Here is a 23,735-nt window from a genome sequence, read left to right as displayed (position 1 = left end):
GCCCCGCCTAGGACATCCTGAAAGACAAAATGCTCCAGAGATCTCCTCAGGGTTGGCCGAGGCTGGCAGGCCTGGCTTACAGTTGTTTCCTCTGCTATTCCTGCTTCTTCACCATTTCCTTTCACAGGCGTGGATCCCTAATCACTATCTTGTATTGATATTCTAACCCTTTTCGACATCTGTTTCTGCAGAACCCAACCTGTGATGTTAGGTTTCATCACTGGCTAACAAGATGTCTCTTGGTACACTGGAACCCAGAGGCAGCCTCTGGCTAGCCAATGATGAGCAGAACAGCCACAGTCTCTGACCTCATGGGGGGTTATCACTTAGTGATGGTGGCGGTGGCAGATGTTAAATGAAAAAAGAAAAAAAAATTGTACTAAGTGCCATTAGGGTCCGTAGAGAAGAAGAAAACCCTATAATATTGACAACCGTTAGTTAGCGTAGGTGTATTGTGTTTTCATGTTAAAATTATGACAATGTGGGCACCTACTCAGAATTCGCTATCAAAATAACACCATAACAAAATTGCTGGTAGAACAAAATCTTGTTAACTTTATTTCATCCTTTCAAATCTGCAGTCTCAGACGACCATTTACTTATAATGTCCTTATCAAAGTAGATCACTGGTAAAATAAAGACTCCGGGATATAGAAGGCAAAGGGAGATTCTAGTTGGGATCTACTGCTTTCCCCTTTCTGGCGGCCACCATTCTCCTAAGAACACCTGTGGTGAACTGCTTCCTGTCCTCCTTTAGGTGCATGGCGTGTTCGTGAGGGTATGTCACCCACATTTGAATGATCGGGAGCAGTATTTCTCCATCCTGGTTTAGGAATGTGCACATAATCTCGGGCTGACCAATAGCTGTGAGCTCCTGGACTTCGCCAGAACTATTAGGCAAGAAGCTCTCAGGCCAGTGGGATCAGAAAGCTGGTAAAACGGAAGTCTTGAGCTTCTGGTGGCCGTCGTTTGGCCTTGAGAACGAAGCTGACTGAATCCTTTAAAAGCTGGCTTCAGAGAAAAACTTAAAATTACAATTGACACATCAGATCTGAAAGTTTAAAACAACAGGTCTTACTATTGTCATTTTATGATGTTATGGTGTCATTTCTGAAAATAAATGCCCACTCATCTCAGAGTCACCACAATCTTTTATTTTTAGAGTCTAACCTCTTTCCAGGAAGTAGTAGAATGAAGGAGCATTCTTAGTGGTCATTTGATAAAAACTATCCATTATTCTTTTTTTTTTTTTTTTTTTTTGCGGTACGCGGGCCTCTCACTGTTGTGGCCTCTTCCGTTGTGGAGCACAGGCTCCGGACACGCAGGCTCAGCGGCCACAGCTCACGGGCCCAGTCGCTCCACGGCACGTGGGATCCTCCCAGACCGGGGCACGAACCCGCGTTCCCCGCATCGGCAGGCAGACTCCCAACCACTGTGCCACCAGGGAAGCCCTATCCATTATTCTTGACATTAAAAATTAAATGCAATGATTAAAAAAAAAATATGTTACCATTTATATCATATGTTTAGAATCATGTGGTTTCCAGTGTGAGCAGAATTTAGTCGTGCCTGGAAAGGAACAGAGGGCAGTGGCTGAGAAGCACATGTCCTCATAAGACATACCTAAATAGTATGCTTAGGATGATTCATGCTAAGGATTTAGACAAAATACAGTTCTCCTCAGAGGAAACAATTTTAGCTTCTAAAGGGCATTCACTTCTGTCATCTCGATTCCTGATTTCAGTGGTTGCAGGCTGTGGACCTCTGTGCCGCACTTAGGACAAGCAAAGGACGCATCAAATAAGAAGCTACTCTTCACACAGTAGTAACAGAAAACATGCTCGCAGCCTATGGTGTGAGGCATGGTGGGCCACTCCCCACACAGAGAACACTGTCTGCCGCTGGTGGCCAGCGTGCTGTCACTGCTTGGAGCTCTGGTCAGAGGGATACACCATGAAGAGAGCTTGGCTTTCAACTTCTGGATACTGACAAGTGGTAAGAGGAAAATCAGAAACTCGGCAAAGCTGTGCCAGAGGAGTTCTCTATTCATATACTCAAAGCCTACTTCTCGGACATTTTGGGGCCTGCAAAACACAGAACGGATGCCCAGCAGACGCTCGGTCAAAGTTGCGAACTTGCCCCTTTGGAGGAAAATCAAGAAATTAATCAACCTGCCCAGCTTCAAAAGTCCAACCACGAGATTCATGCACTGCTTGGCTTTCCTGAAGGATGCTACGTGACGGTTTCGAAACAAATCGTAGCATCGTTCTTCTAACCACTTCCCACCGATTGTACAGACGGCATACCACAGCTTTTGATTTTTGCTCAGTGGCTGGTATCTCAGGTTTGGGGAAAAATCGTTCTTGTACTGAATATTCAAAACTGACTGTCCCACGGTGGCATTTTTAGAGTAGATGGTGAATCTCCATAAGAAAAGCCACAAGAATGCTTTCACCTCTGGTTCAAAGCGGGCTAACAGCCCTGGCTTAAATCCATGAAAGCACTGAGTAAACTGGGACCAAACGAGTTGCTCCAGGGCCTTGTTTAGTTCAAGTGCATCCAACTGGCTTATTCTTAGCACTCTGTCTGTCCGCTTCATATTCTCATCTCTGGAAGCCATGCCTTCTCTAAAGGTCTCTAGGAAAAAGTACAATTAGAAACCATCATCAAACAGTTGCAATCTTGTACTATCTTCTCGACTTACACTTGGAAAACTGTGACACACAAATGACACAGGACACAGAGGAGATGGGCTTTCAGTAGCATCAAAGCAGCACAGTAAACAGTCACTTCTTACTTGGAACTTCTTCCTCTTTCTTCTCTCTCTCTCCTCCCTCTCTTCTTTCCTTTCTTCTCCTATCTTTTCTTTCCATTCTTTTTTTCTGGCCCTCCTAATCAAAGGAATAACAAGTTTTAGCACGTTGCATCTTTTTTCCACAAACTTTCCCCTAGGTAGTCCTCCTGGGTCAGATATTTTAAAGGGAGATGATAAAATCCTGAGGCTAACAGCGATGAGGCTGAATAATAACATGACCTATTAAATACACGAACTTAATAAATATGATGAACTATGTGGAACGTTGCAATGGATGGTAAGTCAAGACCTCAGTTTAATTTCCAGCACTTCTACTGACTCTGAAGGAATATTTTCAACAAGTCATTTAATGTGTCTCAAGAACATTTTACATTTGTAAAGGAAGTTAGGAGAAAACAAAATTAACCAGTAAGTATTTATTATTCTAGCACACACTCATAGAAAATAAACAGTAGCACAAAGCAACATGAATGCAGCAATGTCATTATTAAGGTGCACATACAGTTTTCTAAGAAAAAGAAACTATGATGTAAAAATAGACACTGAGATCATTTCATAAAAACACTAAGGAAACAAATAGGTGCTATAGGGATAAAAATCTTTTAAAATGAAATAGAAAGAAGCTGATTAATGGTTAGCTGGGTATGACTGACTCATTCAAAATGCATTTATTAAATGCCTATTTTGTGCAAATCAATGAGATTAAACCACCCAGCAGCTACTGTTGTTAAGGAGTTTAGAGATTCTACATTTTACTTTAGGTATTTTACATTTTATTAATGAACTGGAAAATCCAATATATGACAAGAAATCTCTTTAAATTTAGTTTCTAAAACAGGCCCTCAACACACAGAGCTGGATCACGATCTCTGGGCCGTCAAAAGGCCTTTGCAAGGCCCGAGGCACTAAGGGAACACTGAGCTACAGATGGAGGCAGGGATCCCCGTGAAGTTCACTCTCACCAACTGTGCAGCAATTGTGACCTTGGTCAAGTCATTTCACCATGCCTCTGCTTTGGTTTCTTCACTTACAAAACTAAGGACCGGAGACAAAATGACCTCTAAAGTTCTTTCAAATTCTATTATAATTTTTTACAAAATTATACAAAAACAAACAAAAATAACTACTAAATAATAGGTGGTTTAGTGCTGTTTTCTTCTCAAACCAGATCCATGACAGGAATGCTTCTCACTGATAAATAGGGTGGGTGATCTCAACTTTTTCCCCCTTCCTGCAGCTCCCTCAAGACTTGACTTGGCAGCCTATAAGCTACAACAGTGCGGATTTTGGCTGCAAGTTCTGTGCAATCCTTGCCTCACACTAGCCAGGAGCTACAGGAAAGAAAGAAGGGGATTAGGACAGAGTGCCCCTTCTTCTCTGTTTTTCTAATCCATTCACGACTCTATCCCCTCCCAGCCTTTTCCTCATTCTGGCTGCTCTCAGCTCCCCGCTGGATGACATCTAGTTGGTCTCTTACCTTTTGCGTCCTTCAGTGCATTTCCCACAGGGCAATCCTTCTAAAACACAAGCCTCCCTAAACCTACCCCCAGGCTGCTTTCCTTCCTAATGCTTCAACCTCTAGTCACAGAGTGGCCCCCTCTCTTGTTCGCTAGTGGACATTTGCTGTCTGTTCCCATCACCTGGAACAGTCTGTTCCCATTCTTTAACTGAAAAACTCACATGAGACTAAGTTTTTAAGTACTAGCTTAGGGACCACTTCTTTCTGACCCTCCAAATATGAGTTACCTGCGTCTCTAGCTGTTCCTTTAGCACCCTGTCCTTCCTCTTTCTTGGCCTTTATGTATTTACTGTTCGTAAAAAAAAACTACTTTTTTTTTTTTTTTTTTCCTGTACGTGGGTCTCTCACTGTTGTGGCCTCTCCCGTTGTGGAGCACAGGCTCCGGATGCACAGGCTCAGTGGCCATTGGCTCACGGGCCCAGCCGCTCCGTGGCATGTGGGATCTTCCCGGACCGGGGCATGAACCTGTGTCCCCTGCATCGGCAGGCGGACTCTCAACCACTGCACCACCAGGGAAGCCCCGTAAACTACTTTTGAACTATTTCCTCCACTAGAGGATAAGCCCTGTTGCGAAGATTCAGTCTTGTCACAGCTGAATCTTAGCAACTAGCGCAGTGCCTGATACACAGACCGCCTCCTGCAAATACTAGATGAGTGGAGTAGTGAACACAAAAGTCTAGGGTGGGTGAAGGGTAGAAAATACAAATTCCCATCCAAAAACCTTTAAAACTATTTCAAGTTACCATATCCAGACTGTTGATTACTACTTCTTTCAACATGTTTCTTGTGCATCTGCTGTTTCCCAATGAATGTGTCAGAGCCAGTGATAAAATGGGAGAACAGACAGTCTCAACCCTTGCAGAGATTATAATCTAGTGAGTGGGAGGAGGGGGAAAGGAAGAGTGTGCTGCACAAAATAACACTCAGGCAATTACAATAAGGTGTGATAGGTGATGTGCAAGGGGAACTTCAGAACATTTTGCTTGCACCTAGACCTCAGAAGGCCCAAGAAGGCTTTGGGGGGAGGCAAGATCTCTGCAGCTACCTGAAGGATCAGCAGTGTCAGGCAGATACAAGAAGGTAAGAAAACCACTCCAACAGAGGGAACGCTAGATGCCAAGGACAGGAGGGGTCAGGACAAAAGATCAGGCTGGAAAGGAAAGCAAAAGACGGAAGCTAAAGGCTCTAAAAGCCGGGTTGAGAAGGCTGCATTTTATCAAGAAGGTAATGAGGGAGCCACTGAATGGCTGTAAGCAAAGAACTAATCATTGCATTTTAGACAGCTTGTTCTGGCCACATGGAGAATGGATCAGAGGCTGAAAGACTGGAGGCAGAGAGACCAATTAAGATGACTGTTAACATGATTTACTGAGAAACTAATGATGGTCTAAATTAGAAAGGTATCAATGGGGATGGAGAAAAGCAGGTACCTTTGAAAGCTTGGAGGTGGAAGAATGGACATGACTTAGTGAGAAGTAAGCCAAGAATAACTGACTTGAGTAATGAAGTGGATGGTAGTCCAATTCTCTGAAATAGGAAACACATGCAGAGATATAGATTTGAAGGGAAAGATAATAAATCTGTGTAGTTTTAGAGATCTGAGGCTCCTGTGAGACAGCTAAGTGGAAAAGCTCAGTAGGCAGTTATGGGGATATGACAGAGAAAATCTGGGTGGAGATTTTGAGTGTGAGCCCCCTCTCATGGGACCGATCTATTTTAAATTTACTTGATCTATTTAAATGCTACGATCAGGAAGGCAGTGGTCTAAAGATAGGTAGATCTTGTCCATTTACAGCACATTCGACTTTCTTTGTAACAACATCATCTTATTCTCATGGTTTCCTACTCCAGCTACTGTGGCATTTCATGGGTTACGTTCACTGCTAACGCAAACCTTTGGCCTTTCAATCTTTCTCTGCTGGGGTCTTCGCATCACACTCCTGTAGTCTCTCTCTGTGCTTCTAGTCTAGCGCTCTTCAAACCTCGGCACTCAACATGCGGAGGCCTTGTTAGATTGCGTCCCTCGGTTCCAGATTTTCTGATTCAGTAGGCCTGGAGTGGGAGCCAAGAATTTGCATTTCTAGCAAGTTCCCAGGTGATGTTGCAAATTACTGGGCTAGTCCATTTCCAAGCTGAATTCATAATTTTGTGGTCATATCTATCACCCATACAGCTCAATGCTGCATGCTGGTCTTCCCACTCATTTCTGCTTGGTTTTCATTCCTAGATCTACAGAGGTTCTTACAAATCTTCACTGATTCAGGCTTTCTCTTTCTGCTATTAAGTAGTCCTTGTGAGACTGAGACCATTCACAGATTCCACAATTTCTATGAACATCAATACATCCTAGCCCTGCCAGATGCCTGGGATGCAAAGATAAAGTCTTGTCCTGGCTCTCACTTTAAAGACTCCCACCAAGGTCTGCACAAGGGAAGCAGGCAAGGTGATGGACAAGTCAGGCATTAGCGAAGGTAGATGGTATTGCAAGGTTCTCAAAGACACTCCATAAATCTTAAAACTATCTCAATAGAAAAGAATCCCAAAATTTATGTAAAAAATCATCAGTGATTATTTTTCTCACTTTCTTCTGCAGTTTACAAATCTTCTCTAATTAACATAACATTTATGTAATTAAGAAAAGAAAAAAACTAAAACACTATTTGAAAAACCTCATAAGCAAACCAAACTCTATAAAGTTACTTATTCTTATTTACCAAATCATGTCTTTTTTACCTCATTATAGCCCCTGGGATAAAGTACAAACTTCTTAGACCTAACCTAACTCAATTCTGTCTCCATCTCTGTAACCATATAACCCGTTATTCACCAAAGAACCTTTAATTGCAGACTATCCTTCGGTCCTGCCTTTGTACCTTTTCTCATGTACCTAAAACACTTACCTTCCCCAGCAACTCCTCCTACCGCCCTCAACCATCTGCCCTTCACATTCCAACCCAGTTACAACATTTTCCACGAAACCTTCGTAATTACCTCCAACTCCCACTGTCAGCATTTTTAACTCTGACAACAATTGTCCGTGTCACATGCTTGAGCCCTCAACTCTTTGTACTGTGATTTCAGTAGTGTGAATACATCTTCTCTCCCTAACTTGACCATAAACTAGTTAAGGGAAAGTGCCTCATACTTGCTTCTCAAAGTGCTTGCCACCCACAAAGTGACTTTGATACCTAACTCAGTTTTCCTCATGCAAAATTCTATAAATCCTTCAGGATAGGTGGGAATACGGTATATGCAACTCTTCTACTGTAACAGTATCAACAACTCGGCGTCTTCCCCAGGTTTCGTATTCTGTGGTCAGCAAGATAGGGGAAATTCTCTTATTTGTAAAAGTACTCCTGAAAAAGCTCGGATCATACTGGACATCGATATCAAGTCCAACACTACAAGTCCCCTCCCCTCACCCCTTCCCTGCCCCCAACTTAAACTGGATGGATTGCTATTCTTCTCAGTTGAGGGTCAGATGAGAAGGATGGCTTGTGTTAGAGCACCAGTTGTGCCAATTTATGTATCTTCAGATACTAGAGTCACAATCAGTTCTTAGTAATCTTATAGAATTTACCACAAAGACAGGCACACAGTAGTTGCTTAGTAAAGATTTGCTGATCCCATATGCAGTGGAATGAGTAGTTTGGTAGTGAATCTGTACTGACTGAACATTGCTGAGAGCAGATGAACTGGAGGTTGAGGGGACCTATCTCTTCTCAGGTCCCTTACTTGTATGTAGGGAGAAACTGCTCAGAGAGAGTGGCTTCTCAGAGGAATCATTTATTTCAACTCCCTCATTTCTGGAGGAATCATACTGACGGACATTTAGTAAAGACAGGAATTTTTAATGGCTGCCAGAAAAGAAGACTTAACACACTCTCTAACCAATCCAGTATTTAACAATCCTTATTATCAAAAAAATTCTTTCTTATCCCTTCTGTTACAGTTTAACTTTTTTTTTTTCTTTCCTTTTCTTCGCCCCAGGCCTGGCCTCGGGGTAGATTAAGAACAGCTGGGCTCGATCTCCTCCCTACAGAAGACTCTTTACTAGAGCAGAAGACTATTATTAACTACTCTTTGGCCTTTGCTCTTCCAGATAAATAATTTGTTTCTCTGTTTTTTTTGTTTTAGATTTTAGTTTCCAACATTTTAGTCATTTTTGTGACTTCTTTTAATTGTAAACATAGAACAGACACTGTCCATTATGCACCACAGTTTGTTAAAGTAGAATAGCCTTCCTATTGCTCTATATTCTTGTCTGGCAACTGTGACAGAGTAGAAAGACCAGATTTAAAATCAGATGGACTTGGACTCAAGTTCCAGCTTGGTCATTTAGTTGCTATGTAATCTTAAAAAAGTCATTAGCATCAGATTCTTCTAGAAGTTGGAAATGAACCACTACCTGACAATGCTGGTGAGATTAAAGCAGATAATGTTATGAAAGTGGTTTGGAAACGGGAAAGCAGTATTGTTATTGTACTATTGCTACTTTGGTTAGGGATGAGCATAAGAAGAAAAAGACTCGGTGGATTTTACCAAATCTCATCTGAAAAGACTGAAATCTTCATTATTACTCATCTAATACCTCAGTCGACCTGTGGTAAAAGAATGTTTTTTTCCCCAGGAAATACTGACTACACCATTAAAACATAATTGGGGCAGCTACACAGTGAACGTGATGGCACCTTGATGTGGGCATGTGTGGGGGCCGGACGGGAAGGGGAGAGACATGGTCCAGTGGAACTCATCACACCCTTCACTTGCATCTTATCTGAGAGGAGATGTTGGGGTGGGAATCCCGAGAGAACGGGGGTGGGTGCCAGCATGACCTGCTCTCTGGGCTGTTTCACCTGCATCCACGTGGCTGTGCCTGTTGATCCGGAAGCAGAGAAACCTCCAGAATGCACACCGATAGCACCTGACTCTACGGTGCTTCGCTGAACAGGGCCTGATACAGGCAGTCCAAGACGGGCGTCCAGCCTTGGTTCCTCACCAACACACTCCATTCAGTTCCTCCCCCCCTGCCCCCCGCTGCCTTCTGGCAGGTCAGTTATTCTAGAATACTGGCTTTAGAGAAGGGCAGTGCTCAAGAGCAGAAGAAACTGATGAAATCGAAATAACTAGAAGTTCCATTCATCTGATTATAGAACTTCTTCCTTCCACTGTCATACAATAATATTTGCCCATAATGGGTATAGAGCACAGAAAAATGCCACAAGTGCCTTAAAATCACATAAAGTTATTCTCAGTCTAATGTAAGAAGTTGGTGTTTCAGTGAATTCGAATTCTCTGACAAATGGCTACTCAATTTAACCAATATTTATGGAGTGCCGACAAAATGCTGGGCATTTTCCTAGGTACCAGAGATTCGGTCCAAATAGTTAAGTCTCAGTTAACTTCTTTTTAGTCAAGCATTTCTAAAGAAATAGGATGCTATGGTAATCAAGACTAGCCATTGATCTCTGAAGCAAAGAATGGATCTCAAAATAGGAAAACACTATAAAGGGTCACAAAACTCCCCGGGGCAGAAAAGAGAAAAATTGCATATAATGTTGTGCAACATCCAGAAATATGCAAGCACTGACACTGGCCATGGTCTATCTGGGAAACACAGGGATGGGTTCCAACAGGAGCTGCGTCCTTCGTTATTTAATTCCCATCAATGTCTTTGCACTTGTTAGGAAATAAAGAAAAAAGTCGCCTGCTGTGACCAGAGCTTAAGGGCTTGGCAGGAGAGACTGGCTGAAGAGTCAACACTCTGCAAAAAGACCCTGTTTTAAGGAAATTGCATTGATTTTGTAGCCATGAGTAATCACTGAAGAGAAGAGACATAACAGGATATAAATTTTAAAAGATTAATCTGATGGTGGAGTTCAAGAAGTTGAAGAAAAGGAAAACTGCAATTCTGGAAGACCAGTTACAGGACTTCTCTTTTTTTTTTTTTTTTTTCTTTTTGTGCGGTACACAGGCCTCTCACTGTTGTGGCCCCTCCCGTTGCGGAGCGCAGGCTCAGCGGCCCAGCGGCCATGGCTCATGGGCCCAGCCACTCCACGGCATGTGGGATCTTCCCGGACCGGGGCACGAACCCGTATTCCCTGCATCGGCAGGCGGACTCTCAACCACTGCGCCACCAAGGAAGCCCCAGTTACAGGACTTCTGCAACCTTTCAAGGGCCTTAACTAAGGTGCTTATTAATAACTTTCTGAACAAGTCATAGTAATTTAACTTGCTTCACTGACAACTATGAAAATAAAAAAGATTACAGTGTCCTCACATTTTTTAATCAAAAATCCCCAACTCTTCTGGTAAACCAATGCTTTCCTGACTGTTACATTGATCGCTAACCACACCCAACTATTGGTCAGTCTACTTCTACCTTCAAGAGTTTAAGTATTAAAAATCCCATATTATTGGTTCTTGTAGGTTAGCATCTAATTTCACAAAAGTAGGCTCAAACTTGAATAGTTAAAAAAAATACAAGCTAATCTTTTTTCAAAAAAGTTGGGATTGTTTTGAATTGAAACAAACACCATCAGATTTAATTCAAATTGATTTTTCCAGAAGGCCAAAATCAGGTGATGCTTTTTCCTACTCTGCCGTGAAATCTCATTCTTTTAATACACAATCCTATCAACCTCTTCCTCCCCACTCCCCATTTCCCAAACTATACTAAGTTAAGATTCTAAAAAGTTAACTCAGGGGGAAACATGTACGGCCATGCAAAGAGACTTATACAATAATTAATTAGAAGCATAATTGGCACTAAATAAATTAGTGTTTAGTGAAGGATGCTATGTTAAGGATATGTGAAAAAGAGGCTTAAGGCAAAAATCAAGACCAGATAAAAAGTATAGCACCTATGAGGGTTAGTGTCATTAACTTGTCACATAAATATGTTTAAGACAAAATGATCTAGCACTAAAAACTATTAAAAAGGTCTCCTGCTGGTATTTTATCACTAGACAGGTCACACTGCTTTTCTTTCACAGAGAAAAAAACAACTGAAAATTCGTTTACTAAGAGCAGCGATATATAACCTTATCCCTTAAATAACTCAGGCTTTCTTTTTAAGCTTTTCATTCCCCAAATAAAACTCTGTCATCTATATTGCATTCCAAAACCAAAACAAATGACTGTATCTCACTAAAGAGGGAAGCAGCATTTTTCAGGATGTATTCCAGAGCTTTTATTGAGTATAGTACAAATTATGAATGAATATATTTTATTTAAAAATATGCTATTGATAGAAATCTATCAATAATAATGTGGGTATTGTCAAGGGCCTGTCAATATTAATGTAATTATGATTAAGGGGATAACATGGATTTTTACCTATAATACCAAGTAACATCTCCTACATTACTGCTATCAATATACACATTATTATTGACCTGTTCCGAGATGCTCAGTACTAGATGTATTACCATTAGGCATGTTTGTCAATGCATACTGCCGACAAAAATTTTACACTTAAATTTACAGTCCTGTAAACTTTGTCAGCAGAAACATGTGAGTCCCACGTAATCGCTAAGGTTTCAAACCCATCCATATGCACCCCCGCTCCCTGCCAGACTATCCTTTTCTAGATCCACAATAATCAACTAATTTTTAGTATAACAATGTTGCTACCACACTATCCTAAAGGTTCTAGTAATCAAAATGGAAGAGACCATTTTTGCCTTTTAGGTTTTAAAAAAAAAAATTTAATCAGCATTTCATATTAGGAGGTTATATGAAAAAAGTTCTATAACCCGAGATCTTAAGCTTTGAACCTATACCCTACTATTTTATTTCCTTTGTGTAGTCAGATAGATTTACTGTCCATTGTATTGAAATCAATACTAATAAATGGGACATGCATCAAAGAGAGATTTAACAGGACACTGATTCCCAGAACACATTTCAAACATGAGCAAAAGAGAAAAAGCTATGGCTGGGACCCATTAGAACACAGTGACCTCTGGCACTGTGAACAGGCCTAGAAATCAACAACTGTAAGTTCAAATCCCACTTCTGCCACAGGCTTGCTAAGTGACTTGTCACTGCTCTTTTGTTCCTCTCTTTCATCAAATATGAACTAAGTCTCAATAGTTTACAGATATCTGATGATACAAATCCCAATTGTTCTCATTTGGATACAGACAAGACATGCAGAATTTGAAAATTCCCTTATGGACACTAGATCTCTGAATTACTCTTAACTTAAATGCAATCCTCATCAATTTCCAAATAGAATTTTTCTTTTTGGGGGTGCTAGTGGGTACGCAACAAAATGTCTTTAAAATATATCTGGAAGGATAAAGTTCCAAATAGTATACATTTCTCAAAAAGACGAACAATGATAAGTAACTTGCCCTATTAGAGGGGAAATACTCTTTTTATTTGGAGACAGTTGGGAATTCAACTCAAAGACTACAGTCTTCAAGACTATAATTAGTCGTACACAATTGAGCACCTTACCTATTTCACTTATGGTTATTTACTCAAGTATCTACAAGTAACACAAAATACTTTTTTTTAAACCTGAGAACAGAATTGCCCATTACTTCGGCCTCACTTCACAAATACATTTTTAAGAAGACAGCACGGCACTCATCATCTTTTCTTTCAGAAAGTTGATACTTCTGAGTCTTTGAGAAAGAAAGCACATTGTGGAAATAAAGAGCAGATGTCTGAGTGAACGTGGGTGAGGGGAGTTAAACTGCTTCTGATTAGTTCTGTATTCTAGCCCAGGTTTACCAACAGGCTGCGTGACTCTGGGCAAGTCATTTTACCACATTGTGCTCTTTAGCAGTTAAAAAAAAAAAAAAAAAAAAAAAAGCACTGTAAAAAGTCTACCTCTCTAGAATCCTTATAGGATTTTAGGAAACCTTGGAAGAGGAAGAGAAAAAAATAAAAGAACAGTCATTTCCAACTGCAGAAATGGTTCATGTCGAACATGAGTTTGGAAAAGGCTAGAGAAAGCGGAGAAATCAGAACGGTGGTACCCATGAGACAGACTCAATACTCGTGGAAAAAAGTAGCGAAGCCTGATGGAAGAGAAACCCAACCAATCTGTGAGTTTACAACTGCAGTAAACCTGTACCACTTACTTTCTGGTTATGAAGTGCTAATAAGCAACGACCACAGCTAAGTGTCCTTTGCAAAATTAAATATTAAATCATTTAATCCTTACAATATTATGAAAGAGGTTCTTTCAGTATTTGTGTTTTAAATCAAGGAAACTGAGGCACAGCGAGATGAGCTGGCTTGTATGAAAATCACACAGGCAGAAGTGGTGGGGCCATGCTCTGTACCATCATCCTCTATGGACAAGGTGATGATGGATCTAAAAGATGAACATAAACACTTCAGTATGGCACTGCAGGACATGCAGATGGGGCTATTTTAAGTGGCTAAGTACTAAGAGATGAAGATTGCAGGCATGAACTACAGCAAAAATTGCAATCCAAGGATGAACAAACAGCAACTACATGAAACTTACAGAGCAAATAGATCTTTAAGTACTCTATAAATCTGGAAAAAAACCTGAGGATATAATTGCCTAAGAAGAGAATTCTAACTGACTTTAAGATTATTGGAACACAGGTTTAATTGCACATTTTATGGCACTTGAGAGAATGTGAGAAGAGCCATGAAGGAACAGAGGTATTAGCAATGGAAAAGGAGGAAGTACCATGGGATACATACTATGTATGAGGCACTAGACATTTTCTTTACAGTTCTTTACCTCATTTAATCCTCATAACACAGTAAATATTAAGCCCATTTTAAGAAGTAAAAAATTAAGAGAAGACTGACAACCTGTTTAAGGTCAAGCTGGTGCTTAGTAAATCTCTGGTAAACACTAGAGAAATGGTGGAACACACAAAAGGAAGTTAGTAGTATGAGTATTTGGTAAGCCTGGATCACATTCAATCCCACAGAGCTCAAAACAGAATTTTTCCCTCATGACCTTTCTGAACACCAGCCTGCCAGTCAAGCTCTCAGGACCGTAGACAGGAAGAAATTCAAGGAATCTGGTAAAGCTGCCCGAGTTGCCTGGGATGCACCTCATCTACTTTCCCTGTCTTTCCGTGTGGTCAGAGAACCATTCAAAGAGACTCAATATCAAATCTGAACCAAAGGAATACGGGGGTGAAAAAAGGAGGTGCAAACATTCATTTAACTATTATGAACATACACCATACACAAGGTAGAGGCAATGCCAACTCACCTGCCTGACACTGTAAAGGAATGGGTATACATAATCAAACAGAATTACTCCAGAGCTCTTGGTTTTCATGTTTTTATAATAAGAAGAAAGAAAAGAAAACTGGGATGAAATTTTATCTCACCTTATTGACAGGCAGGTAAGAAGGAAGAGTTCTGGAAAATAAAATGAAACAAGATAAAAAGCAATGTAGAAAAGGGCATTTTGATTCCAAGGTGGGAAAAGGTTGGGAAGTTAACAGCCCACAATGGGAAGTACAGAGGGTGCTAGACATCCTCTTCCCTGCTTCCATGTCCACATCCAGAAATCACAGCGATGGCACTTGCAGTGCCAGGATTACAGATGCGGGGCAAGTGCGGGCAGTTTGGGGCTTTCCTCCTGAGGTTTCTTCCACCTTCCAAAGGAACTGAGGAGGAACATGGAATGTTTAGAAACTGCTGTCATTTCACAGTGAAGAGAAAAAAGGGAAAGTCCAATTTGCTTCTAGGTTGTCCAACCCAGATAATCAAGGGAGGGAAAAAAAAAAAAAAAAAGAGGCAGTGATTCAGAGCAGAACTTTCGTCCAGAAATAAAGATTGTGCATACTGCATACCTTTTCCTGTGCTAGAGGAACCGGAGCATGGTGGAGTGCAAGAGGCAAAGAAACTTAAAATATACTTGATGCTGTGAGGAAAACATGGGGCCAGGCCTTGGAAATTTACTAGTAACGTGAGGTTAGGTAACACTGCTAACATCTTTATGGTTCAGCTACCAAAAATGGAAAATGGAAAACATCTGCCTTCCCTATTGCAAAGACTACTATGAGCTTCAAATATAAGCAAAAATTTTATGGCTAAAATTTTAAAAAGTAGGGGGAAAAGAGAAAAGGAAGTACGACTCTGATCAAAAAGAAAGAAACTTAAAATTTGTATCTATTAAATAAGGTTGAATATAGACACGTTTGTGGCTTTTGGTAATGAATTAACTGTGAACATATACACTTTATTGTTTAAAAAACTGTAATAATCAAAGGAATGCACCTTGAATACAAATGAAAAATTAACCAAAGAAACAAAATTTTAATGCTAGAAGGAAACAGATCATCTAGTCTAAAATATGAATTTAATCTTCCTAACGGGATCCCAGTTTTTCAAGCAGAACAGAAAAAATAGCTGTTCTTGTAAAATACTGCTGAGGGTCTGCTTGTTTCATCTCTCCTCTGCATGGCTCCAGTAAATTTCTACAGAAGTCCTCCTATGGAACAGTTTTAAAATCACAGATTGAGGTGCTACTCCTAATTTCTAAAAATGAGGAGAATAAGGCTAAGAGGTAGACCTGGTCAGGAGTTGAACTCAATTCTCTTGATTTAGTCTAGCATGTTCTCTACTATGTCCTGTTACTTCTATTTTCTTTCCTTTTTTTTTTTCCTAAGGAAAAAAATAAGGGGTTCTCCTTTTAACTTGTAAATAATTCCTAATTCCACTCTCTCTTTTCTTCCAAATCTCTTTATGGCCCAAAACCATTCAACTCTAATCTTTCTGGATACAAGTAATGGATAATATGGGCAAGATCAGGAAGAAGATAAAGTGAAAAAGAAAAAGGAAGCGTCAGCCATCCCAAGATTATTCTGTTCAGGCTTAACTAAAGGTAACTCATCATGGGAAGGTATTTAGACGACAAACTGTGGTGTGGATGGAACCTCAGCCTCCCTGTAATTGCTTGAAACTGTCCAGGTATATAGTGTTCCAGGGACATCATAGAATACAGACGTGTTGTGAACGGTCAACAACTTGGTCTGATTCTGTGAACAGCCCTTTCACTAAATGTAGTATTTTTGGAAAATGGGACCTAAAGAAATAAGTAAACAAACAATGAGTTTTAATTAAAGGCCTCAGAAGAACAACGATTTTTACATTCTATCTCTTACCAGAAATCAATGTTAAACATAACACGCTCATCGCAAGCAATTTTCTAAGAAAATTCTCAATAACTTTTTCTCCCCAAGAAAATTAAAACTGCTTTTGAGTTCATAGTCTTTCAGAAATGTTGGAAACTTAAGCATACTCAACTTTTTTGGTACCAAACATAACATTTTACATGAACCATCAGATATTAAAGTTTTGACCCTGAATAATTCTTAAGCCGTTCGTAACAGTTAAATCTCACCACCGCCAAGTGCGGGGAAAAGATTTCCAAGTGCGTGTCTAGAAAGTCACTTCGCAGAATGCAAAGGAGCTCAAGTCTAGCTGTGTTTCGTTTTTTCTTTTTAATGGTGCGATCCTAAGACTATTTTTAGGAGTTTACGTTTGTCTCACTGCCTTTCCCCAAATCAGATTGTGACTGCCTCTTCCAGGAAGACAATACAACAGGGAAACAAGTAAAAGGCGACAATTACAAGGTCGTGAAACTCCACGCCCTCCCAGCTGTAAGCAAGACCTCAGGTCCGCACTCCGGCTCTCTCGGGCGACACTGACCTTAGGAGTCTGCGAAACGCCCCGCTCCAAGAAACTGTTCCTGAAACATTCTTTGGGAAGCTTGGCTTTTCCTAGCAGAACCTGGGCTCTCCAAGCTTCCGGAACTCGCGGGTTTACGTAGTGACGCAGCACCCGGAAGTGCCTGAAAAAAAGGGGAAACTAAACCAACGAGAACCACGCTTTAGCGCGCCGCGGAACAGCGAATGTCCATGTGCCGAAGGCCGAAGGGCCGAAGAGCCGAAGAGCCGAAGAGCCGAAGGGCCGAAGAGGACATCCGCGCGCGGTGATTGGTCGGCTGGCAGTGGAGGAAATCCGTATCTTATTGGCAGGAGAGTGGCGAACGCGGGGGTGCCGCGCGTGGAGAGGCCTCGGTGTCAGGGGTCGCTGGGAAGCAGGGGCTCTCGAAAGCAAGGCTTTCCCTGCCCTCGGGCGCCGGCAGCTGGCCTCCGGACAAGCGCCGCCGAGTGGCGGCGGGGCGCCTCCGCGTCTCGGGGGCTCTTCGCTTGCCCCGGGTGGAGGGCCTACCGCGGGATAGCTCCATTGGGAAGGGAGACTCCGGCTAGCGCGGCAGCGTCCGAGCTGGGGCAGTTTTGCGGCGCGGCGCTGCCTTAAGGGTAGGGGTGGGGGTGGGGGGCGGGGCTTGTTGGCCTCTGCAGGCTCAGGGAGGCAGGTGGCCCCGTCTAGTCGGCCATCCACCCTGCAAAACCGCGGCTCGGGAGGCCCAACCGGGCGAGCTGGACGCGCTCGCAGCACTGGGGGCCGTGAGCTCCCGGCCGCAGGGTCGGTGTGAATCACCCCAGAGCTCTTAGAAACACCGACAGCCAGGTTGCCCAGTTCTGGGGAAGTGAGGGGGGATTTCTAGGACTGGGGCCCGACGGAAGGTATTTTTTGAGCGTTCACCAGGCAATTATGTGTAGTCGGCGTTGAGAATCGCCACTGCCTACTCATGGATGGCACTGTCGGGCTGGTTTGAGTGAAGTCAGGTGCGTAAAGTTTCCTGCACACAGTAGGTCTTAAAAACGTTTGAGCTCGTCTCCCCTGGCCCCGCCTTCTCGCCAGGAGCAATCAGTCCTACAATAGCTGTATTGATAGACATTGGAGAGCTCATCCTGTAGAAGCAGTGATGCAAGAAAGCTTCGGGTTTTTTTTTTTTTTAATTATCCCGTGGAACACTTGTTATTCAGAATTTAAAACATTATAGATAAGATAAAAGAACATTTCTCAGTGAAGTCTAATACTGTTCAAATTCATTTTTACCTGAAAGGTACACAGTTAACACCACAGATAGCTGGAATTTTCTTGTCTTCCATACATTAAGGAGTTCTCAGGTCAGGCCTAGGAGGATGATGGTGATGGTTTCTCCAAATAATGAAATTCCCACTATGGGAACCAAGAGTACAAGTGATATAGAGTAGGAGCTCCAAGCTGAAAGGGTGTGTTGTTCCCTTAGGTACAGAAGGAGAGGTTTCTGCAGAGCTCGAGTCGGCCAGCTAGTAGCCACTAGCCACCTGAAGTGTGGATAGGCCAGATTGAGATCTGCTCTAAGTGTAAAATGCACACTGGATTACTAAAATAAGGTATGAAAAGCAAAGAATGGGAACTGTTCATTTGTTATATTGGTTACATATCAACATGAGAATGTTTTGGAAATTTTAAAATTACATATGTGACTCCCGTTACACTTATATTGGATAGGGCTGTTCTAGCTCTTTGAAGAAGACCAAGTCTTTCATGTAGCAGTTGTGAAGGAAGGCAACCATATTGTACTTCTCAGGTGGACCTACATCTGTACTGTGCTTCACTTAATTTTTATGAAAGGGAGAAAAAGGGACCAAAAAAAAGACTAACATAGGGGACATTTTTAGAAAGCAGTTTCTAATTCATGGAGCCTTATGTATGTCACGTGAACGTCACGATATCCATTGATAATAAAAACGATACCAAACTGTTGAGAAATTTGAATTATGTTTAAGGAATCTGATTAAGAGGGCAAAACGTGTAGAACATTTAAAATTTCTATTGAAAATGTTTCACATAGGTTCTGGGTTTTGCCATTTAATCTCTAGATATAGTGAACGTTTTTAGTTTTCCAATGAGCTAGTAAGCTGAGGTTTCAGGGAAACTTTGTTTCCAGTTTTGTATATTTGCTTTAAAAATATTTTTTTTTCATTCATTTATTTAATAAAAGCCTGCCGGGGGCCAGGGGTATTGCTAAGCAGTGTGGATGTAAAGGTTAGCACTCAGACACGGCCCTTACTCTCTTGGAGCTATAATGGTTATCAATTCAGAGACAGTGAAAAAGTACATAATAACCAAGGCATAGTGTATTTTGCCATTGAGTAAGTGCTTTACCTCTGTAAATTCAACACATTGTTTTAAACCCAGAATTTATATATTCCTGCTGACATTTTAATGAAGAGTCTTATTAGGACTTGACTATGGGCTTAAAGTATATTAGTAAAAATATCAAAGTATACTTAATTCATCTGTTAATTATGAGAACTCAAGAAAAAATTAAATTAGACTATTCACCTTTAAAAAGAAAGAAAAGATGAAAAAATTACAATAGCATCTTGTTTATGATACCTTCTTTTAGCCTTTCAGCAACTTTTAGGTTCTAAGGAATTTAATAATAGAAATGGAAAGGCAACATTGATTTATGCCCCAACATAGTTTAAAATTGCTGACTTTAAAAACTTAAATTTATTTTAGCATATTACAGAGTTCTTAAATCAATATATTTGAGTCTTTTAGGAAAAAGGTAAACATAAATCTTATGTTAGTTTACTACTGCTGCTGTAACAAATTACCACAAAGTTAGTGGCTCAAAACAACACCAGTACGTTATCTTACATTTCTGTAGTTGGAAGTCCAGCTCGGATCTCCCTGGGCTAAAATCAAGGTGTCCCCGGGTCTGTGTTCCTTTCTAGAGGGTCTAGGGAAGGATTAGTTTTTTTGTTTATTCAGATTGTTGACCAGATTCAGTTCCTTGCTATGGTAGTATTGAAGTCCCTGGTTCCTTGCCAGCTGTCGGCTGAGAGATGTTCTCAGCTTCCAGAAGCCACTCACATTCCTTAGGTTGTGGCCCTCTTCAAAGCCAACAATGGTAGGTTGAGATCCTCTCATCCTTCTGATTTCTCTTACCTTTTCATCTGTTGTTTCATCTCTCTAATTTCAGTTTTTTAAGACTCTGGTTAAGTTGAGCCTACCTAGATAATCTAGGATAATCTCTCCACGTCAAGGTCCGTAAACTTAATCACATCCTTCAAGTCCCTTTTGCCGTAGTGAAGTAACATATTCATGGGTTCCAGGGATTAGTGCATGGACATTTTTAGGGGAGGTTATTCTACCTACCACAGATCATACTTGGGTCCATGCAGTATATCCATCATTTCTTATCAGTACTCTCAGTACTTTAGGATGGAATAATAATGTTTATAATAACAGGTAAATTTTATCATATGTATAATATGTTCCAGGCGCTATTCTAACCCCTTTTTCTGCATTTACTCTTAGTCCTTAGAAATGCCCTAGGAGACAAGTACTGTTTTTATCCCCACTTACAGAGAGGGAAACAGGTACAGAGTGGGGAAGTAACTTCTCACAGCTATTAAGTGGTAGAATGAGGATTTGAATCTACATGGTCTGATTCCAGGGCCTCTGCACGCTCTGAACCACAACATTGTAGAAATTTGTGAATGTCTGGATTTACTAAACATGCTTTAGTGATATAGTGACTATGAGTTTAGGCTCTGGCATCACAATGTGTGGATTTATATTCTACCTTTTACCAGTTACTGGACGACCTGGACAAGTTACCTAACCTCCCTGGTTAGGTAACTGAATTATTAACTGAATTCATGACAACACTTGAGGATTCAATGAGGCACTATATGTGAAGTACTAGAAAAGGGCCTCCACGTGAGCTGTTGCTAGCTATAATTATTGGTGACAATTCAACTTTTAAAAACAGTTTATCGTGAAAAAGGAATGTTTCCTTTTGTAAATTCAGTCTCTTTATGAAATAAAAACTGAAAGTTAAATTTTTCCTTTTTATAAAATTTTATTTATTTATTTTATTTATTTTATTTTTGGCTGTGTTGGGTCTTCGCTGCTGCACGTGAGCTTTTCTCTAGTTGCGGCGAGTGGGGGCTACTCTTTGTTGCGGTGCGTGGACTTCTCATTGCAGTGGCTTCTGTTGTTGTGGAGCATGGGCTCTAGGTGCGTGGGCTTCAGTAGTTGTGGCACGTGGGCTCAGTAGTTGTGGCTCGTGGGCTCTAGAGCTCAGGCTCAGTAGTTGTGGCACATGGGCTTAGTTGCTCTGTGGCATGTGGGATCTTCCGGGACAAAGGCTCAAACCCGTGTCCCCTGCACTGGCAGGGAGATTCTTAACCACTGTGCCACCAGGGAAGCCCTAAATTTTCCCTTTTAAAACACCACAATGCTGTCTCCTTTCCCAGCTTCTAATTTCTCTCCACTGCAGCCTCTCCTCTGTCTTTCTGGTGGTGTTACTTTCTAGTGCTACCTGATCGAACACTTTAAATACTTTGTCCAGACTCTAGTTGCCCCAGGGTAACATCCAAATTCCTTAGAAAGGCACCAGGACACAAGCTCCAAATACCCTCTGCTGCCATTCCTCTGCCTAGTATTTACACATCCACCATTTCTAACTTCTCACTGTTCTCTTTTGCTATTATTATTCTTGGAGGGAAACATGGCAGATGCTGGGTCTCTGGCCATAACGCCTTCTAATACTACTCCAAACCTTACCCTCTTCTAATAATCTTTGCTGCCATTGCCTTAATTCAAACCCTCATGTTCTCTGCATTTTATTTCCTAACAAATTTGTGGCCTCCTTATCACCCTTCAAGCTTACTCTCCTCCCTGTTCACCAGAATAATCTTTCTAAAGTACAAAACTTCACACATTGTTACTCTTCTTCAAACCCTTCATTGTCTCCCCCTGACACCAGTTCCTGCAAATATTATTCCTTTCCTTATGTCTCTTAACACCAGTTAGGTGCTTCCACTGTTGCATTCAAGGTATGCTTATTTAAGCACTCGTCTTTCCTTCTAAATCATGACTCATTGATAGGGAATAAGAGATGCTTTTGCTTGCATGAATTTATTATACTATCTCATCATTGCCTATTTACATCTCTGTCTCTTGTAACTGAGCTGTGGACGCTTTAAGGGGAAGCTTGTTGTTTTATTTCTCTTTTCTTCTGTGCCCAAGAAATAGGAGGTGCTTAGTAATTGTTGAATGAATGAATAGGGAAAAATAACCCCAAATACATACAATGGAAAAAACGCTGCTTAAATCCCCAAATGTATCCAAAGCAATTTATTGGGAATATATAAGGTTCTGATTTTAGAAGAAGCATAACTGGTAGTTAAGAGCATGGACTCTGGAGACAGAGTGTTTGGCTTTGAATTTTGGCTCTGCCACTTACTACCTGTGCACTCTGAACCTTGAGTCTGTTCTTTGTCTTTAAAACAGGGATGATAATAGTAACTATCACTTAGGGTTAATAGAGCCAAGTGAGCTTGTGTTTATGAAGTGTCTATAGTAGTGTCTACCACATAGCAAATATTCTATAAGTGTTGGTTAAGTTAAAACACAATAGTTTATGTTCTTATTACTTTTGATAATAGCTAATGTCCTTATAATACAGTGATAAAAACAATAAATAGCCCAGTGTTTTGTAATTGTTATATCTAACTAGCGATTTTTTAGCTTTCAATGATGTTTAATATCTTGTTATAGAATGATATATTCATTAAACATTTAGAGAGTATTTGTGTATGATCCCTCTCCTGAGTAACTGACATATTTTCTCTATGTATTATTTTTCTGTTACCTGCTAAATGTAACATATGACTACAAACATATGGCTTGAAACAACATGAATGTATCATCTCACGGTTCTATTGATCAGTAGTCCATCATTGATTTGACCAAGGTAAGGTTAAGTTGTCAGCAGAGCTGTATTCCTTTCAGGAGACACTAGGGCAGAATCCATTTTCTTGTCTTTTCTAGATTCTAAGAGGTGTCCACACTCTCTGGCTCATGGACGCCTTTCTCCATCTTCAAAGCCAGCAATGTTGTAGCTCTCTAACTAATCTGCAGTGATATCTCTTTCTCTGACTACAGACAGGGAAGGTTCTCTGATTTTAAGTATTCTTGTGATAAAATTAGATCCACCTCCATAATCTAGGACAATCTCCCATCTCAAGATCCTTAATTACATCTTTGAAGTCCCTTTTGCCATGTAACTTATTCACAGGTTCTGGGGGTTCGGGTAAGGGCATCTTTGTGGGACCATTATTCTGCCTACCACACTCTTGTACTGTGAATGAATCCCTGGGACTACCCTGGTGGTGCAGTGATTGGGAATCCACCTGCCAATGCAGGGGACATGGGTTCGATCCCTGGTCCAGGAAGAGCAACTAAGCCTATGTGCCACAACTACTGAGCCTGCACTCTAGAGTCCACGAGCCACAACTACTGAAGCCTGTGTGCCCTAGAGCTGCAACTACTGAGCCCACATGCTGCAACTACTGAAGCCCACATGCTCTAGGGCCCACATAACGCAACTACTGAGCCCATGTGCTGCAGCTACTGAAGCCCGCGCGCCTAGAGCCCGTGCTCCTCAACAAAAGAAGCCACTGCAATGAGAAGCCTGCACACTGCAACAAAGAGTAGCCCTCGCTCACCGCAACTAGAGAA

At 41.2% G+C, this 23,735-nt stretch overlaps 1 protein-coding gene across 1 annotated transcript; it reads right to left on the bottom strand.

Moving 5' to 3' along the window:
- Positions 1-536: 536 nt before the first annotated feature.
- On the bottom strand, positions 537-17,111 carry PEX2 (peroxisomal biogenesis factor 2). Its single transcript, XM_082674741.1, has 3 exons — positions 17,007-17,111; positions 2,798-2,891; positions 537-2,637 (listed from the first exon to the last, which is right to left on the bottom strand). Exons 2-3 carry the CDS (start codon positions 2,871-2,873, stop codon positions 1,703-1,705), a joined length of 1,011 nt encoding a protein of 336 aa, XP_082530867.1. The 5' UTR covers positions 2,874-2,891; positions 17,007-17,111; the 3' UTR covers positions 537-1,702.
- Between the last annotated feature and the right edge of the window lie 6,624 nt (positions 17,112-23,735).

This window comes from Grampus griseus, assembly GCF_964374135.1.
Source record: "Grampus griseus genome assembly, chromosome: 17".
Lineage (NCBI taxonomy): Eukaryota > Metazoa > Chordata > Mammalia > Artiodactyla > Delphinidae > Grampus > Grampus griseus.
This window is presented reverse-complemented; position numbering and strand designations above follow the sequence as displayed.